Source organism: Cetorhinus maximus, chromosome 5, assembly GCF_964194155.1.
Source record: "Cetorhinus maximus chromosome 5, sCetMax3.hap1.1, whole genome shotgun sequence".
Taxonomy (NCBI): Eukaryota; Metazoa; Chordata; class Chondrichthyes; order Lamniformes; family Cetorhinidae; genus Cetorhinus; species Cetorhinus maximus.
In genome coordinates, this window is record NC_135883.1 from 5465667 (window position 1) to 5485851 (window position 20185).

The 20185-nt window shown below is 45.6% G+C and overlaps 1 protein-coding gene across 1 annotated transcript in view; it reads right to left on the reverse strand.

The window, feature by feature from the left end:
- Positions 1 to 305: 305 nt before the first annotated feature.
- LOC144680475 (sterile alpha motif domain-containing protein 12-like) overlaps positions 306 to 20185 on the reverse strand; it is an 85104-nt gene continuing 65224 nt past the window's right edge. The window contains exon 5 of the mRNA XM_078541475.1: positions 306 to 1020. Within this exon, the coding sequence (XP_078397601.1) occupies positions 1010 to 1020 (11 nt within the window). The 3' untranslated portion in view covers positions 306 to 1009. The remainder of the gene's footprint in view (positions 1021 to 20185) is intronic.

The window sequence follows — 20185 nt, forward strand, 5'->3', positions numbered from 1 at the left end:
GAAGAATGAGGGGGGATCTCACAGAAACCTTTAAAATTCTAACAGGACTAGACAGGGTAGATGCAGGAAGGCTGTTCCTGATGGTGGGGGAGTCCAGAACCAGGGGTCTCAGTCTGAGGATACGGGGTAGACCATTTAGGACTGAGATTAGGAGAAATTTCTTCACCCAGAGAGTGGTGAGCCTGTGGAATTCGTTACCACAGAAAGTAGTTGAGGCCAAAACATTGTATGTTTTCAAGAAGGAGTTAGATATAGCTCTTGGGGCAAAAGGGATCGAAGGGTTTGGGGAGAAAGCGGAAGCAGGCTATTGAGTTGGATGATCAGCCATGATCATAATGAATAGCAGAGCAGGCTCGAAGGGCCAAATGGCCTACTCCTGCTCCTAGTTTCTATGTTTCTATGTTAACCCTCCACTCTGGCCTCTTGAGCCCAGCCCCCATGCACCTCACCATGGACCTCCATCCCCAGGTTTACCTGGGCTCCTCAGTGTGGTGGAACTGCCTGTAGTCTCAGCAGTGGGCACCGCTACTGACTGGCACTGCTGGGACTACAGAGCTGCCATCCAATCTGATTGGCTGGCCGGTCTCCAAGGCAGAACTCCCTGCCAAGAAACAGGTATGAGTCTCACCGTGAATCAATTAACGCTGCTCCCAGCATTGGGGAGGACTCCCCATCCAACTTTTTAGCCGGTGTGTTGGAGATCAGGGCATCCTTTAAAATCCAGCCCCTTGCCATGATAGTCAAGTGGAAAGTTTTATTCTAGATTGAAACCAAAACCGAAAACCTGGTCAGCGAAGGCTGTAGGTACTGATAAATCAGATTGGGAAGAAAGGAAGAGAACTGCATCTCAAAGTACTTCACAATGAATGAATGAATTTGCTTTGTAGGCAATCTGGCAGACAGTTTGTAACCAAAAATGTCCCACAGACAGTAAATGAGATGAATTACATTTTTATGTTGAGAGTCCAGGGAGAAAAGTTGGCCAGAACAGCTCCCAGGCATTGAGTCTTTAATGTCCATCTGAAAAGGCAAACAGGGATGTAGTTTAAGATTACATGTAAACTTGAAAACTTACAAAGCAATGGACCCCCCAGTATTGTACGGAAGTGGCTAGGTTAGGTAAGCAAGGCCTGAAATATAATAGTGGGTATAATACATAATATAATACATTCTGGCTGAAATAGCCTATCAAAATCTTTGTGTACATTAAAATCAAGGATATACTTATGAACCATTATATACCATTATGAACAATGGATGCATTTACTTTACTGGTTTAGTGAGGCATAATAGATACCAATTCCTATCTCATTAAAAGTTTCAAGGTAAAAAAGCTGCTAAAGCTGGAGCGATGAACACTAATTTATCCGATTGCAAATGGTGTGAAGGGTTAGTCTAGTGTTTAATATGAGCAAACGTTTAGAATGCACACGTGGAGATAAAATTACTGAACATTTGGAAATGCATGAGTTAATCAAGAGGAGCCAACAAAGATTTGTTAAATGTGTGTCATGTTTAATTACATAATGGAGATTTTTGGAAGTGACTGAATGGGCAGGTAGAAAAATTGCAGTGAGTATGGTATGTTTGCTTGTTTATGTATATATCAAATATCTTGCAACATTTTTCTATGTTAAAAATGCTATGGAAAGACAAAACACAAAGTATAGTAGGCTCTACTTATGGTTTATTCGATGCAGGAGGTGGAAGGCTAGCTCAGTCTGGATTTTGTCAACAGTGTGCTGTTCCTAAAGTCCTAACCAGAATTGCGCGCCACTTCTGCGCTCTCTCTTTCTGCTGTTTCCCACACGATTATAAATAAAATTCTAAGTGCCAATGCATGCGTTTGAAACATGTGCAATTAGATGGCAGGATAAGCTTTTCATTGGTGAAACCCACCATCAGCTGATAATGCCACATCTATGGGCATGCTAATTAAAGAGCCTGCTGTTGAAACAGGGATGCTTTGCATCACAGCCAGGACACGGCAGTGCTGGAGACTGACATATTCACCTGAGTTTGATCCCAAGACCCCATCAGACCCAATGTCTGACCATCGAACCAGACGAGTCCCAAAGTTCAGGCGATGTCTCCCTGCAGGTTCTCCTCCAGGCTGTCAGGGAAAGGCAGGGGCTGCTCTTTCCTGAAGATGGCATCAGAAGGCCCACCCGCCAGACCAAGGCGGTCTGAACAGAGGCGGCGGAGATAGGTGAGCAACTGTGGGATGACAAATCAAACCTGGGTCCAGTGCAGGAAACAGGTCAACAACCTGCTCCGAACTGCAAGGGTAAGTGCCAGTGTCTCAGGCGTCACCAGGTGTCTCCTGTGTGGTCATTAATAATATATATGTGTAAGTGGACAGCTATGCCAGAAAAGTGATTGTGTGATTAGCCTTAGTGCCACATGGCAACTGAAGCCAAAATATGTGGAAACATGTCTTTTGTATGCACTTGGATGTAATGTGTGAATGTCAGGCCAGCATGTATGATGAGGATGTATGCAGACAGATGACATTTGTTACATGTCGCTAACTCTGCACTTTGTCATACAGACCAAGCAGACCCACAATTCCCAGGAGAGGAGACGGACAGGGACAGGAGGAGGAGCTCCTCCCGTGGCTGTGGCCTGGTCCTTGGATGATGATGACCTGTAGTGGAGAAAAAAAAACACAGATGGTGAGGCTGGACAGGCCAGGTATAATGAAGACAGGCAACCATCCTGTTGTTAGCAAATGGGCACACAGAATGGATGCAATGAAATGTAAAGTGCTCAAATGGTAATCGATTCTTAATGTGACTCTTTTTGTTCTCCACTACAGGTCATCATGAATCGAAGACCAGGCAACAGCCAAGGGAGGAGCCTGAAGACTCCACCTCTGGGGACAAAGCAGCCACTGCCCCAGAGGATGCTCAGTTATCTTCCTCATCATCAACCTCCACCAGCACAATGACACCCACACAGTCTGTAGAGGGTTCACATGTAGATTGGGGAGCACAATCTGGTAAGTATACCACAGACACGTCTCAGCAGGTGCAGGGGGATGTGACAGCTGGATCCCCAGAGGATCAGTGGACTGCTGGGGACCAGGCCCCTACTGAGGCCCATGCTGACAACTGACCTCTAGTCGTGGCCACAAGAAGCCTGCTGGACATGCAGCGGAGGCTAGGGGAAAATATGTCAGATGCTAGGGATCCCGTGCAGCTATGCGTGGGTATGGACGAGTCCATTCACGTCATGAGTTCTGCCAGGCTTCAGGCATTTGAATGTATGGCTTCATCCATGGAGAGGATGTCATGGAGAGCCATGTAGCATAAAGGGTTAATGTTAAATACGTAAATAGAGCATCTAAATCATCAGTGATGTAAGATCATGTGGCAGCAGAGCATGGAGAGAGATAGTTCTATGTAGAGCCTTGTGCAGAGTCTGTTTTGAGCATAGTTAGTATAATGTTCAATAAAAAAGGTAGAATTAACCACCAGCCTTGCCTCCAGCATTATCTGTAAGTGTAGCTCATGAACAACCCCATCTGAGACCCCACAATGATGACAACAGATGGTAGCAGTGGAAAACATGAAAAAAGAAGTAACCAGTGAAGAACGCAGTGACTGGAAGAAGCAACAAGAAAAATGACTGCAGGACAAGGACAGCACAGGAAATTCTTGAACGAAACTCAAAAAAAGGTTACAGTGAAGGGAAACCATGGAGAAAATCCTACCTTTACCAGAGTGCTTTGATCACATGGAAGCCCCGATCAAGCCGAGAAGTGCACTGGCATTGTAGGTTTACTAGGTATGGAACAGCTTTGGAGCTGTTCAGAGAAGACTAGCAAGGAACAGGTCAGTGCTTTACTCTACACCATAGGCAGTAGTGCAGATGATGTAATTATCAGACAGGGCATAAAGGAAGAAAGAAGCAACATATGAAGAAGGTTTCAAAGCCTTTGATACCTATTATAGTTTTTGGAGAAACGGCATTACAAAGAGGGCAAAATTCAATAGACGCATCCAAAGACCAGGAGCGAGCGTAGATTCTTTAATTAATGATTTAGATTGATCAGCTGAGAATTCTGAATGTGGAGCCCTGAAAGTTAATTCAGGTTCTCATTGTTGTGGATGTCTTAGAAGAGGCTTCATCAGATTTCCCACGGCTGAGGGAAGATTTGACCCTATCGAAGGCTGAGCAGATAATGAGGCAAGCGGAAGAAAGATGTCAAAACCAAATTTTCATTTAAGCCACAAAAGAAATTTCGTAGACAAAAACAGCTGAGACAGTGCACTTTTCAGCACATAGAAGTGGCTGGGAACCAAAACGAAAGCCAGGAAAAAATGAAGAGGGCGAAGTAGCCCCATTATTCAGTATTCGCGTTGTGGCGGGAAGAGGCTGCATCGGTGCAAAGAATGTCCCACCAAAAATGCAGAGTGCCATTCCTGCACAATGGGCCATTTTAAATTGATATGCCACAACAAAAAGCTCTTAACACGAAAATTAAAGGAGAAGAAACTAAAATCATGTACCATCCAAGAAGTTAAAGAAGAAAAAGATAATGATGTGCCATTCATGGAAGAAATTAAGGATCCAATGGGAGCGATTGGAGCACAGATATTATGGTCAATGAACATAAAACAAATGTCTAATTAGACACTGGAACAGGTGTTTATATTCTCTCAGCACTGATCAGTGGCTAAAACAAAACTCCTTCCAGCTATTGACCATATGACTCCATGGCCTAGGAGGCATTCAACTGTGAATCAAGGGACAGTTGACTACTATACTCCAGTGCAGATCCACCACAAAGAATGATCACTGTTAAGTCAAAAAGCTTGCATAGATCTACAAGTCATCTTTTATCTTTATTCATTCATGCGATGTGGGCATCACTGGCTAGGCCAACATTTATTGCCCATCCCTAATTGCTCTTGAGGAGATGGTGGTGAGCTACCTTCTTGAAATGCTGAAGTCCATGTGGTGTAGGTACACCCAGTGCTGTTAGGGAGGGAGTTCCATGAGTTTGACCCAGCACCAGTGAAGGAACGGTGATATATTACCAAGTCAGGATGATCTGCGGCTTGGAGGGGAACTTCCAAGTGGTGGTGTTCCCATGCATCTGCTGCCCTTGTCCTTCTAGATGGTAGTGGCTGTGGGTTTGGAAGGTGCTGTCTAAGGAGCTTTGGTGAATTCCTGCACTGCATCTTGTAGACGGTACACACTGCTGCTACTGTGTTGGTGGTGGAGGGAGTGAATGTTTGTGGATGTGGTGCCAATCAAATGGGCTGCTTTGTCCTGGATGGTGTCGAGCTTCATGAGTGTTGTTGGAGCTGCGCTCATCCAGGCAAGTGGGGAGTATTCCATCACACTCCTGACTTGTGCCCTGTAGATGGTGGGCAGGCTTTGGGGAGCCAGGAGGTGAGTTAATCATCATAGGATTCCTAGCCTCTGACCTGCTCTTATAGACATAGTACTTATATGGCTAGTCCAGTTCAGTTTCTGGTCAATGGTAACCCCCAGGATGTTGATAGTGGGGGGATTCAGTGATGGTAATGCCATTGAATGTCAAGGGGCGATGGTTAAATTCTCTCTTGTTGGATGGTCATTACGTGGCACTTGTGTGGCATGAATGTTACTTGTCAGCCCAAGCCTGGATATTATCCAGGTCTTGCTGCATTTGGACATAGACTGCTTCAGTATCTGAAGAGTCATGACTAGTGCTGAACATTGTGCAATCATCAGTGAATATCACCACTTCTGACCTTATGATGGAAGGAAGGTCATTGATGAAGCAGCTGAAGATGGTTGGGCCAAGGACGCTACCCTGAGGAACTCCTACAGTGATGTCCTGAAACTGAGATGATTGACTTCCACAATCACAACCATCTTGCTTTGTGCTAGGTATAAGTCCAACCAGTGGAGAGTTTTCCCCCTGATTCCCATTAAACCCAGTTTTACTAGGGCTTCTTGATGCCATACACAGTCAAATGCTACCTTGATGTCAAGGGCAGTCACTTTCACCTCAGCTCTTGAGTTCAGTTCTTTTGTCCATGTTTGAATCAAGGCTGTAATGAGGTCAGGAGCTGTGTGACCCTGGCGGAACCCAAACTGAGTGTCAGTAAGCAGGTTATTTCTAAGCAAGTGCTGCTTGATAGCACTGTTGATGAATCCCTTCCACCGCTTTACAGATGATCAAGAGTAGACTGATGGGGCAATAACTGGCCAGGTTGGATTTGTCCTGCTTTTTGCGTGCAGGATATACGTGGGCAATTTTCCACATTGCCGGGTAGATGTCAGTGTTGTAGCTGTACTGGAACAGCTTGGCTAGGGTCGTGGCAAGTTCTGGAGCACAAGTCTTCAGTACTATAGCTGGAATATTGTCAGGGCCCATAGCCTTTGCAGTATCCAGTGCCTTTAGCCGTTTCTTGATATCACGTGGAGTGAATTGAATTGGCTGAAGCCTTGCATCTGTGATGCTGAGACCTTCGGAGGAGGCTGAGATTGATCATCCACTCAGCAATTCTGGCTGAAGATTGTTGCAAATGCTTCAGCCTTATCTTTTGCATTGATATTCTGGGCTCCCTCATTATTGAGGATGGGGATATTTGTGGAGCATCCTCCTCCAGTGAGTTGTTTAATATTCTACCACGATTCATGACTGGATCTGGCAGGACTACAGAGCTTAAATCTAATCCATTGGTTGTGGTATTGCTTAGCTCTGTCTATTGCATGATGTTTGTGTGGTTTGGCACACAAATAGTCCTGAGTTGTAGCTTCACCTGGTTGACAACTCATTTTTAGGTATGCCTGGTGTTGCTCCTGGCATGCCCTCCTGTACTCTTCTTTGAACCAACTGATTCAATGCAGAGTACAGCCAACACTAAGTGGTGTTCTACAGTTAAACACCACTTGGAGGAAGCACTGAGGGTAGCAAGGGCGCAGAACGTACTCCGGGTGGGGGATTTCAATGTCCATCACCAAGAGTGGCCCAGTAGTACCACTACGGACTGAGCTGGCCGAATCCTAAAGGACATAAATGCTAGACTGTGTCTGCGGCAAGTGGTGAGGGAGCCAACAAGAAGGAAAAACATACTTGACCTCATCCTCATCAACCTGCCTGCCGCAGATGCATCTGTCCATGACAGTATCGATAGGAGTGACCACCGCACAGTCGCTTTGGAGATGAATTCCTGCCTTCATGTTGAGAATATCCTCCATCGTGTTGTGTGGCTCTACCACCATGCTAAATGGGATAGATTTCGAACAGATCTAGCAACTCAAGACTGGGCATTCATGAGGCGCTCAAACACAATCTGTACCTCTTGGCCTGGCATATCCTCCACTCTACAATTAGCACCAAGCCAGGGGATCGACTCTGGTTCAATGAAGAGTACAGGAGGGCATGCCAGGAGCAGCACCAGACATACCTAAAAATGAGGCGTCAATCTGGTGAAGCTACAACTCAGGATTATTGCATGCCAAACACCATAAACAGCAAGTGATAGACACAGCTAAGCGATCCCATAACCAACAGATCAGATCTAAGCTCTGCAGTCCTGCCACATTCTCTGGAGGAGGAAGCTCCACAAATATCCCCATCCTCAATGATGGAGGAGCCCAGCACATCAGTGTAAATGATAAGGCTGAAGCATTTGTTACAATCTTCAGCCAGAAGTGCCGAATGGATGATCCAACTCAGCCTTCTCCGGAGGTCCGCAGCATCACAGATGCCAGTCTTCAGACAATTCGATTCACTCCACATAATATCAAGAAATGGCTGAAGGCACTGGATGCTGCAAAGGTTATGGGCCCTGACAATATTCCGGCAATAGTACTGAAGATCTGTGCTCCAGAACTTGCTGCTCCCCTAGCCAAGCTGTTCCAGTGCAGCTACAACACTAGCATCTACCCAGCTATGTGGAAAACTGCCCAGGTATGTCCTGTACACAGAGAAACAGGAAAAATCCAACCCGGCCAATTACAGTCCCATCAGCCTACTCTCGATCATCAGTAAAGTAATGGAAGGGGTCATCAAGAGTGCTATCAAGTGGCACTTGCTTATCAATAATCTGCTCACTGATGCCCAGTTTGGATTCCGCCAGGGGCACTCAGCTCCTGACTTGATTACAGCCTTGGTTTAAACATGGACAATAGAGCTGAACTCCAGAGGTGAGGCGAGAGTGACTACCCTTGATATCAAGGCAGTATTTGACCGAGTGTGGCATCAAGCAGCCCTAGCAAAACTGGAGTCAATGGGAATCAGGGGGAAAATTCTCCGCTGGTTGGAGTCATTCCTAGAACAAAGGAAGATGGTTGTGGTTGTTGGAGATCACTCATCTCAGCTGCAGGACATCACTGCAGGAGTTCCTCAGGATAGTGTCCTCGGCCTGACCATCTTCAGTTGCTTCATCAATGACCTTTCTTTCATCATAAGGTAAGATATGGGGGTGTTCGCTAGTGATTGCACAATGTTCACAAGTCCTCAGTTACTGAAGCAGTCCATGTCCCAATGCAGCAAGACCTGGACAATATCCAGGCTTGGGCTGACAAGTAGCAAGGAACATTCGCACCACACAACTGCCAGGCAATGACCATTTCCAACAAGAGAGAATCTAACTTGATGTCCCTTGATGTTCAATGTCATTGCCATCACTGAATCCCCCACTATCAACATCCTGGGGGTTACCATTGACCAGAAACTGAACTGGGCTAGCCATATAAATGCTGTGTCTATAAGAGCAGGTCAGAGGCTAGGGATCCTATGATGATTAACTCACCTCCTGGCTCCCCAAAGCCTGCCCACCATCTTCAAGGCATAAGTCAGGAGCATGATGGGATACTCCCCACTTGCCAGGATGAGTGCAGCTCCCACAACAGTCAAGAAGCTTGACACCATCCAGGACAAGCAGACCACTTGAATGGCATCACATCCACAAACATTCACTCGCTCCACAATCAACGCACAGTAGTAGCAGTGTGTACCATCTACAAGATGCACTGCAGGAATTCATCAAGGCTCCTTCGGCAGCACCTTCCAAACCCACGACCACTACCATCTAGAAGGACAAGGGCAGCAAGTAGATGGGAACACCACCATCTGGAAGTTCCCCTCCAAGTCACTCACCATCCTGACTTGGAAATATATCGCCATTCCTTCACTGTCGCTGGGTCAAAATCCTGGAACTCCTTCCTGACAGCACGGTGGGTGTATCTACACCACATGGACTACAGCGGTTCAAGAAGGCAGCTCACCACCACCTTCTCAAGGGCATTTAGGGATGGGCAATAAATGCTGGCCCAGCCAGCGAAACCCATGTCCTGTAAATGAATATATAAAAAAAGATAAAAGCAAAATACTGCGGATGCTGGAAATCTGAAACAAAAACAGAAAATACTGAAAAACTCAGCAGGTCTGACAGCATCTGTGGAGGGGAAAAAAACAGAGTTAATGTTTCGAGTCCTTACGACTCTTCTTCAGATATCCTGGCTTGCTGGTAATGGTAGAGTGGGGGATATGCTGGGCCATGAGGTTACGGATTGTTTTTGAGTACAATTCTGCTGCTGCTGATGGCCCAGAGTGCCTCATGGATGCCCAGTCTTGCGTTGCGAGATCTGTTTGAAATCTATCCCATTTAGCATGGTGGTAGTGCCACACAACAGGATGGAGGGTATCCTCAATGTGAAGACGGGACTTTGTCTCCACAACGACTGTGCGGTGGTCACTCCTACCGATGCTGTCATGGACAGATGCATCTGCGGCAGGCAGATTGGTGAGGATGTCAAGTATGTTTTTCCTTCTAGTTGGTTCCCTCACCACCTGCCACAGACCCAGTCTAGCAGCTATGTCCTTTAGGACTCAGCCAACTTGGTTATTATTGGTGCTACCGAGCCACTCTTGGCAATGGACATTGAAGTCCTCACCCAGAGTACATTCTGTGCCCTTGCCACCCTCAGTGCTTCCTCCAAGTGATGTTCAACATGGAGGAGCACCGATTCATCAGCTTTTGAATTGGAACACCTTGGGCAAACCAGGAAAGAATTCCCAAAACGCTTGAGGACTCTTCTGAAAACTGAAAACGGCCTATTGCATCACATTGAGACCAGATGCAAAACCAGTGTGCTTGTTCACCCCAAGGAAGGTTCCACACCCACTTTTACAGAAGGTGAAACAAGGAATTGAGTCAATGCTGCATCAGGGAGTCATCTCACCTGTAACCAAACCCACAAGCTGGTGTTCCGGCATGGTTCCAGGACTGAAGATTAATGGCTCAATACAAACCTGTGTTGACCTCACACAGTTAAATAAGGCAGGGAAAGGGAAATCCACCCACTGATATCTGTGGACAAGAGTCTGGCAAAGCGAGCATTTTTACAAAGTTGGATGCAAACAGTGGCTTCTGGCAACTACCTTTAGATGAGCAATCCAAACCACTGACTACATTTATTGCACACCTTGGGAGATATTGCTTCAATTGCCTACTCCTTCGAATCGCATCGGCACAAGAGGTTCATCAGAGAACAATGGCTGGCATTTTGGCAGGATTAGAAGGGGTCATCTTCCACAAAATGACATACTGATCCACGGGTCTACCACATTGGAGCAGAGTGCAAGAGTGGGAACAGTGCTGCAATGCTTGCAAGAAGCAATGAGTGTGAGTCCTCACAACTGACTATTCAATTTCTGGGATACATCGTACATACATCAGGCATCAGGGCTGATCCCCAAATGACCAAGGCAAGTTTTCCACCATCTGGCAACATTACAGAGCTCCGGCCTTTCAAACTGGCACATGTGAACAACCCACTATGATAATTGCTCAAGGACCAAGAATAGTGTTGGGAAGAACATCAACAGCTCTCATTCCAAAAATTGAAAGAGCTGCTCATTTCACCAGACATATAAGACCATCAGATGTAGGAGCAGAAATAGGCCATTCTGCCCATCGAGTCTGCTCTGCCAATCCATGAAATCATGGCTGATATGGTAATTCCTCAACTCCACTTTCCTGCCTTTGCCCCATAACCCTTCATTCCCTTACTGATTAAAAATCTGTCTATCTCAGCCTTGAATATACTTAACCACCCAGCCTCTACAGTCCTCTGTGGTAAAGAATTCCACAAATTGACTATCCTCTGAGAGATTATATAAACGACATAGAGGACTACGTGGGGGGTAGGATTAGTAAGTTTGCGGATGACACAAAGATTGGCCGGGTGGTTAACAGTGAGGTTGAGATTCTTGGGCTACAGGAAGATGTAGACGGGATGGTCAAATGGGCAGATAAGCGACAGATGGAAATTAACCCTGAAAAGTGTGAGGTGATACACTTTGGAAGGAGTAATTTGACAAGGAAGTATTCAATGAACGGCATGACACTAGGAAGTTCTGAGGAACAAAGGGACCTCGGCGTGTGTGTCCATAGATCTCTGAAGGCGGAGGGGCATGTTAGTGGGGTGGTGAAAAAGGCATATGGGACACTTACCTTTATCAATCAAGGCATAGATTACAAAAGTAGGGAGGTCATGTTGGAGTTGTATAAAACCTTGGTGAGGCCACAGCTGGAGTAGTGTGTGCAGTTCTGATCGCCACATTATAGGAAGGATGTGATTGCACTGGAGGGGGTGCAGAGGAGATTCACCAGGATGTTGCCTGGGATGAAACATTTAAGTTATGAAGAGAGGTTGGATAGACTTGGGTTGTTTTCGTTGGAGCAGAGAAGACTGAGGGGTGACCTGATTGAGGTGTACAAGATTATGAGGGGCATGAACAGGGTGGATAGGGAGCAGCTGTTCCCCTAAGTTGAAGGGTCAGTCACAAGCGGACATAAGTTCAAGGTGAGGGGCAGGAGGTTTAGGGGGGACGTGAGGAAAAACTTTTTTACCCAGAGGGTGGTGACGGTCTGGAATGCACTGCGTGGGAGGGTGGTAGAGGCGGGTTGCCTCACATCCTTTAAAAAGTACCTGGATGAGCACTTGGCACGTCATAACATTCAAGGCTATTGGCCAAGTGCTGATAAATGGGATTAAGTAGGTAGGTCAGGTGTTTCTCACGTGTCGGTGCAGACTCGATGGGCCGAAGGGCCTCTTCTGCTCATTTCCACCTCTGCCAATTTGATTTTCCCAATCTGCATGAAGATTAAAGTCACCCATGATTAATATACTGCCTTTTTTACATGCCTTCACTATCTCCTGATTTATTCTCTGTCCTACAATATAGCTACTGTTAGGGGGCCTATAGACTACTCCCACCAGTGTCTTCTTCCTCTTGTTATTCCTTACCTCCACCCATATGGATTCCACATCTTCTGATCCAAGATCCTTTCTTGCTATCGTACTTAGTCCATCTCATACTAACAAAGCTACCCCACCACCCTTTCCTTCCTGCCTGTCCTTAAAAAAGCCGCATACCCCTGAATATTTAGTTCCCAGCTTTGATCTCCTTGTAACCATGTCTCCGTAATGGCTATAAGATCATACCCATTAACCTCTATTTGTGCTGTTAATTCATTTATTTTGTTCCAAATACTACGTGCATTTAAGTAAAGAGTCATTAATTTTGCCTTTATACCATTTTTTTCCCCTTTTGACCATATTTGCTGTTTTCTAATGTTTGTACACTCTGTCCCTTCCTGTCACACTCTGGGTAACATTACCTAAATAGCTGCCCTGCAGAGCTGCCATATCCTTTTGCTTTGTAATCCTAAGTATCTCCTCTCCAGAACCCTCCACACCTCTATTTAGTTTAAAGCTCTCTCTACAGCTCTAGTTATTCAATTCACCAGGACAATGATCCCAGCATGGTTCAAGTGAAGCCCGTCCCTCCGGAACAGCTCCCTTCTACCCCAGTACTGGTGCCAATGCCACAAAAACTGAAACCCGTTCCTCCCACACCAATCTCTGAGCCATGCACTTAACCCCTCGACTTTATTTACCCTATGCCAGTTTGCCCATGGTTCAGGTGATAATCCCGAGATTATTACCTTGGAGGTTCTGGTTTTTAATTTAGCTCCTAACTGTTTAAATTCTTTCAGCAGAGCCTCCTTTCTAGTCCTATCAATGTCATTGGTACCAACGTGGATGGTCACATCTGGATCCCTCCCCTCCCACTCCAAGTTCCTCTCCAGCCCTGAGGAGATGTCCTTAACCCTGGCACCGGGCAGGCAACACAGCCTTCGGGACTCATGCTTACTGCTGCAGAGAACAGTATCTATCGCCCTAATTATACTGTCCCCTACCACTACTATATTCCCATTTTCTCCCCCCACTTGAATGGTTCCCTGTTCCATGGTACCGTGGTCAGTTCGCTCATCCTCCCTGCAGTCCCCGCTCTTGTCCACACAGCTCGCAAGAACCTAGTTGGACAGGGGCCAAGGATCTTCGAACACTACCCCCTGGGTCCCCAAACCTGTTTCACCTGCAGTCACACCCTCCTGTCCCTGATCACAGGCCAAATTTGAATGACCTAATCTGAGGGGTGTGACCACCTCCTGGAGCAAAGTGTCCAGGTAACTTTCCCCCTCCCTGATGTGGTGAAATGTCTGCAGCTCAGACTCCAGCTCCTCAACTCGGATCCGAAGTCCCTCGAGCTGCAAACACTTGGTACAGATGTGTTCACTCTGGATCACCTTGATGTCCAGCAGCGCCCACATGCTGCAGCAGCAACACATCACCCATCCTGCCATTGCTTACATATTTTATTTGCTTTATTAATTAATTACGCCAGTATCCCTACTCTTTAGACTTTATTATAATTATTTATTAAACACAGCAGTATCAATCTTATACTTAACAAGCTATCTTTAAGAAAAAGAGAAAAAAAAGACCAGTGATATTGTCACACTATGACCCAAAACTGCCCACAACAGTTGTTGCGGATGTATCAGCAACTGGAATAGGAGCAGTACTCTTTCAAATCCAGAAAGATAGAGCATGCAGACCAGTATATTATGCTTCTTGGTCATTGACTGAAATGGAACAAAGTAACTTTGTAACCGAAAAAGAGGCATTAACAGCCACATAGGTTATGAGAAGTTTACTGACTTTGTTTTAGGCCTGCAGTTCACCATCAAAGTAGACAATAAGCCATTGGTCACCTTATTAAATACCAAAGAACTAGCAAATATGACACCTAGGGTCCAGAAATTTTGGCTGAGACTCATGAGGTTCAATGCCACAACCAATTATATGCAAGGCAAACAACAAAACATCAGATGCATTGTCACGCATTCCTGTTATGAAGACTGAACAGGAGGACATAAATCTTGTTGAGGATGTAGAGTCGTTGACTACAAAACTCTTACCAGCAACAACACAGAGGTTGAATGAAATCCAACAAACACAAAAAGCGGATAAAGAATGTTAAAATTACAGAATACTGCAAAAATGGATGGCCAGAATATGTTCCAAACAATCTCATCTTGAAACAATACTTCACTCAAAGCAAATATCTGTGTCATGTATGACCTACTAGTTTATGTTGAGAGGATTGTCATACCATAGTTCTCAGACTTGAAATCCTTCAGAGAATACTCCAGGGACACTGAGGCATTATAGAAGTATGAAATTCAGTCAGGGTGCCAGGAATCTCAAAAATCACTAGAGGAAATGATTTTGAGCTGCATCACCTGTGCAATCCATCCAGCCAAGAACAAAAAGAACTATTGATGGTAGCCTCATTTCCATCTAGACCATGGGAACATCTCGGAATGGATCTATTTAACACTTAAGGGGAAGACATTCCTTGTAGTTGTTGAAAAAAACTTTTTGCCCCAAATGGCATTCCAGATCTTGTCATTTCAGGCAATGGCCCACAGTTTGCGAATGAATAGTTCAAGAAACTTACAGAAGACTATGGATTTGTCCATTCAACTAGTTCACCCAGGTACTCACAAGCAAATGGAGAGGCCGAAAGAGGAGTAAGAACAGCAAAAGCTTGTTAAGAAAGAACGATGATGTCAACTTAAACTGTTGAGCAACTCTTCCACACCACTTCAGAAGGGTTTGGCCCTGTCAGAACTTCTGATGGAATGAAACCTACAGAATCAACTTCCTATCCTTCCACATATGCTCATGTCATGTCTAAAAGCAACTGATGCAGAAAGAGTAAGGGACAAGGAGGATGAGTATTGTGAAAATTATATCAGAGACTACAATCAATGCCATTGAGTACATGATTTATCAGAACTCCAACCAGGTGAATCAGCCTGGATTAGAGACCAGAATCAAGGTCAAGTATCGGAAAAAACACAAAATCCAAGATCTTATCTTGTTGAGACTGAAAGTGGAAAAGTGAGAAGAAATAGAAGTGCACTTATCTCTACAAAAAGAAAACCATCGATGAAATGGACTTACTACCCATATGATCAGGAAGACAACCTGAGCAAAGAACTAATAGAGTCTGAAGATTCACATACTACTCTACAGAGTTCAAGTGAGAACGTAGAGAACTTGAATCCTATGCAACCTCCAAGAGAACAGAGAACAAAGGTGGGGAGATTGGTGAAACCATTACAACGCTTATCTCTGTGAGCCAGGGATGAAGGCAGAGACTTGCGGGGAGATGCAGTATAAAGGGTTAATGTTAAATATGTAAATATAGAATCTACATCATCAGGGATGTAAGATCACATGACAACAGAGCATGGAGAGAAGATAGTTTTATGTAGAGCCTCATGCCGAGTCTGTATTGTACATAGTTAGCATAATGTTCAATAAAAAAGGTAGAGCTTACCAACAGCCTTGCCTCCAGCATTATCTGTAAACCCAGAACATGAACACCCCCATCCAAGACCCACAACGACGATTACAGAAGCCAGGTCGAGCATTCAACCCATTTGTGCTCTAAACTACAATCCATTACTCCAGCCATGGGCTCAGTGCAACAATGCCTGGGCAAGAAAGGGATGAGGCCCCTGGACCTCCCTCCAGGAGCACCTTCCCCTCAGGGAAACAGGAAGGTACCATTGCGCACCGAGACGGAGGAGGAGCAATGGAGGAGTGCCAGCTGCCTCAGGGCCTTCCTCTCAGGACATCCCCAAGGTTAGCAACATCTCCTCATCCCCTCCACCATGGACCCCAATAGCTCCAGTAGGTGAGGCCAAGGGGGATGCCCCTGCACCAGTGTAGAAGACTCCAGAAAGCTGGAGCCCTCAAGGCCCCAAACATCAAGAGGACACCCGCCATGGTCATCCAAGGCAATGGGATGTCACAATGAGCAGAGAGCGTACATCTCAGCTGCTGATGTCAGGGTTGCACCTAAATATAGTGACAACAAAAGAAGTGAAAAAGTGTGAGCACAAAGGTGGCATGGGTGATTTCTCTATGTGTTTATCATTCCTAAAAATATGCACAATATAATTTATTTTCTGTAATCGCTCAGAATTATTGAAAAGTGTTGGCGCCTGTCATAGTATCAGATGTAGCAGTTGTGTCCCGCCCCATAGTTCTCATAATTTGATGGCTGGAAGGGAGATAAGAACACAGGCTTTATTCCTGAAAGAGATGTATTGCTATATTTGGATATGGACTGCTTCAGTATCTGAGGCGTCGCAAATGGTGCTGAACATTGTGCAATCATCAGCGAACATCCCCACTTCTGACCTTATGATGGAAGGAAGGTCATTGATGAAGCAGCTGAAGATGGTTGGGCCTAGGACACTACCCTGAGGAATTCCTTCAGTGATGTCCTGGAGCTGAGATGACTGACCCCCAACAACCACAACTATCTTCCTTTGTGTTAGGACTCTAAACAGTGGAGAATTTTACCCCTGATTCCCATTGACTCCAGTTTTGCTAGGGCACTGTTTCCTGATATCACGTGGCGTGAATTGAATTGGCTAAAGACTGGTATCTGTGATGATGGGGACCTCCGGAGGAGACCGAGATGGATCACCCACTCGGCACTTCTGGCTGAAGATTGTAGCAAATGTTTCAGCTTTATCTTTTGCACAGATATTCTGGGCTCCCCCATCATTGAAGATCAGGATATTTGTGAAGCCTCCTCCTCCAGTGAGTTTTTAATTGTCCACCACCATTCATGACTGGATGTAACAGGACTGGTTGGATCCCATAATCTTGGTTATGGGATCGCTTAGCTCTATCTATCACTGGAGCCCCAGGGCAACTCCCTCCCGACTGTATACCACTGTGCTGCCACCTCTGCTGGGTCTGTCCTGTCGGTGGGACAGGACATACCCAGGGATGGTGATGGTGGTGTCTGGGACATTATCTGTAACATATGATTCCATGAGCATGACTATGTCAGGCTGTTGCTTGGCTAGTCTGTGAGACAGCTCTTCCAATTTTGGCACTAGCCCCCAGATGTTAGTATAGAGGACTTTGCAGGGTCGACAAGTCTGAGTTTGCCATTGTCGCTTCCGGTGCCTAGTTTGATGCTGGGTGTACCGTCCGGTTTCATTCATCCTTGCTCCTGTACTCAAGTCCTCTTGCAATGAAGGCCAACATACCATTTGCCTTCCTAACTGCTTGCTGAACTTGCATACTTGCTTTCAGTGATTGGTGTACAAGGACATCCAGGTCCCTTTCTACATCAACATTTCCCAATCTATCACCATTTCAATAATACTCTGCCATTCTGTTTTTCCTACTGAAGTGGATAACTTCACACTTATCCAGGTTATACTGCATCTGCCATTTGTTTGCCCACTCACTTAACCTGTCCAAATCACATTGAAGCCTCTTAACACCCTCCTCATCGCTCACATTCCCACCAAGTTTCGAACTGTCAGCAAACTTGGAAATATTACATTTGGTTCCCTCATCCAAACCATTGATATGTATCAAAATAGCTGGGGCCCAAGCACTGATCCCTGGGGTACCCCACTAGTCACTGCCTGCCACTCCGAAAAAGACCCATTTATTCCTACTCTCTGTTTCCTGTCTGCTAACCAATTCTCAATCCATGCCAATATATTACCCCCAATCCCATGTGCATTAATTTTGCACACTAACCTCTTATGTGGGACTTTATCAAAACCTTTCTGAAAATCCAAATACGCCACATCCACTCATTCGTCCTTATCTATTCTGCTAGTTACGTCCTCATAAAACTCCAGTAGGATTGTCAAACATGATTTCCCTTTCATAAATCCGTATTGACTTTGTCTATTCCCATCGAAATTTTCTAAATGTTCTGTTATCACATGCTTTATAATAGACTAGCATTTTCCCTACCACTGATGTGAGGCTAACTGGTCTGTAATTCCCTGGCTTTTCCATCCCTCCTTTTTTAAATAGTGAGGTTACATTTGCCGCCCTCCAATCTGCCTGGACTATTCCAGAACCTACAGAATTTTGGAAGATGACGACCAACACATCCATTATTTCCATAGCCACCTGCTTCAGTGCCCTGGGAGGTAGTTTATCAGGCCCCCGGGGATTTATCGGATTTCAGTCCCATTAATTTCTCCAGCACTGTTTTTTCAGTAATACTAATTTCCTTCAATTCCTCCTGCTCACTAGACCCTTGGTTCCTTAGTATTTCTGGGAAGTTATTTGTGTCTTCCTCGGTGAAGACAGAACTAAAGTACTTGTTTAAGTGCTCTACCATCTCCGCCCTATATATCTTTTCCTCTTCCCTCCATTACCCTGGACTCTATTACCATTTCCTGGACATTCCATCCACCCCCCCCCCGTGCCTACACCCATGACGATCCAAATGCCCACTCTGACCTGGAATGGTCCTTCTCATTGCTTTTGTCTGTTCTGTGACCCGCCCCATGAGATCTTTGATTACCCAAACCTGAATTTGGATCTGACCCAATACCGAAAACAACTCGACCCTCTGACTGTGACTGTTCTCTCCGCCAACCAGCAACCTCACTTCAACCCTCAGGACCCCTAATTTGACGGGGTTGACCCCACCCTTTAGGCCCATCATCTATCATACAATTCCTGCCTGGAATCCTGGAACCTCGCCCCCCCTGCCAACCCCTAACCCCCCTTACAGGAACACCACGCCCAGGAGGTGAGGCCCTTTCCTTCATCACAACTCCCTGCATCCGAATACCACTCTCGGTCCACCCTCCCTTCTCTCCACCGCATCTCCCTGCACACAAACATTAAACCTTTCAACACCCACCACCTTATGCAACAGAGTTCAACATGGACAATCGTTTACCTTAGACACAACTGCACAAAGCAACGAAGGTGCATGCCACCTTTAAACGATTGTGAACCAGGTGAAACAAGATTATTGTGCACTGCTAACTTCATCTTGAGGGTAGGGCTTTATCAAAAACTGTTTCGCATAAATGAGTATTCATGGCATGCAAATATGTTACAACTATGAACCTGCAACATGCTGCAAACATACCGCTGACTTTATTCCTGCATCTCAACTTGTTGGGAAATCAAAATTTTGCATCCAGCCTAATTAAACCACCCTGCATGCCTTGTTTCTCACTCTCGTGGACTCCACAAAATACCCCACTTCCCCGTCACTCAAATATGAAATAGTTTCAGGTTTTCTTAACATGTAATCATGTTACTCATTTCAGCTCCTAAGCTGGCCGAGCCCTAAGGGACATAATTGCTAGACTGGGCAAGCCGGCCAAGCCTTAAATGACATAGCAGCTAGACGGGGTCTGAGGCAGGTGGTGAGGGAACCAACAAGAGGGAAAAGCATAACTGACCTCATCCTCACCAACCTGCCTGCCGCAGATGCATCTGTCCATGGCAGTGTTGCTAGGAGTGGTGGTGGACAATTAAACAACATACTGGAGGAGGAGGCTCCATAAATATCCCCATCCTCAATGGTGGAGGAGCCCAGCACATCAGTGCAAAAGATAAACTGAAGCATTTGCAACAATCTTCGGCCAGAAGTTCCAAGTGGATGATTCATTTCAGCCTCCTCCAGAGCTCCCCAGCTCAGATGCCAGTTCTCAGCCAACTGAATTCACTCCACGTGATGTCAAAAAATGGCTTAAGGCACTGTATACTGCAAAGGCTTTGGGTCCTGACAATATTCTGGCAATAATACTGAATATTTCCACTCCAGAACTTGCCTCGCCCCTAGCCAAGCTGTTCCAATACAGCTATTGACTACATGGCAATTGGAAAATTGCCCAGGTATGTCCTACACAGAAAAAGCAGAACAAGTCCAACCCAGTCAATTGCCGCCACATCAGTCTACTCTCAATCATCAGTAGAGTGATGGAAGGGGTCATCAACAGTGCTATCA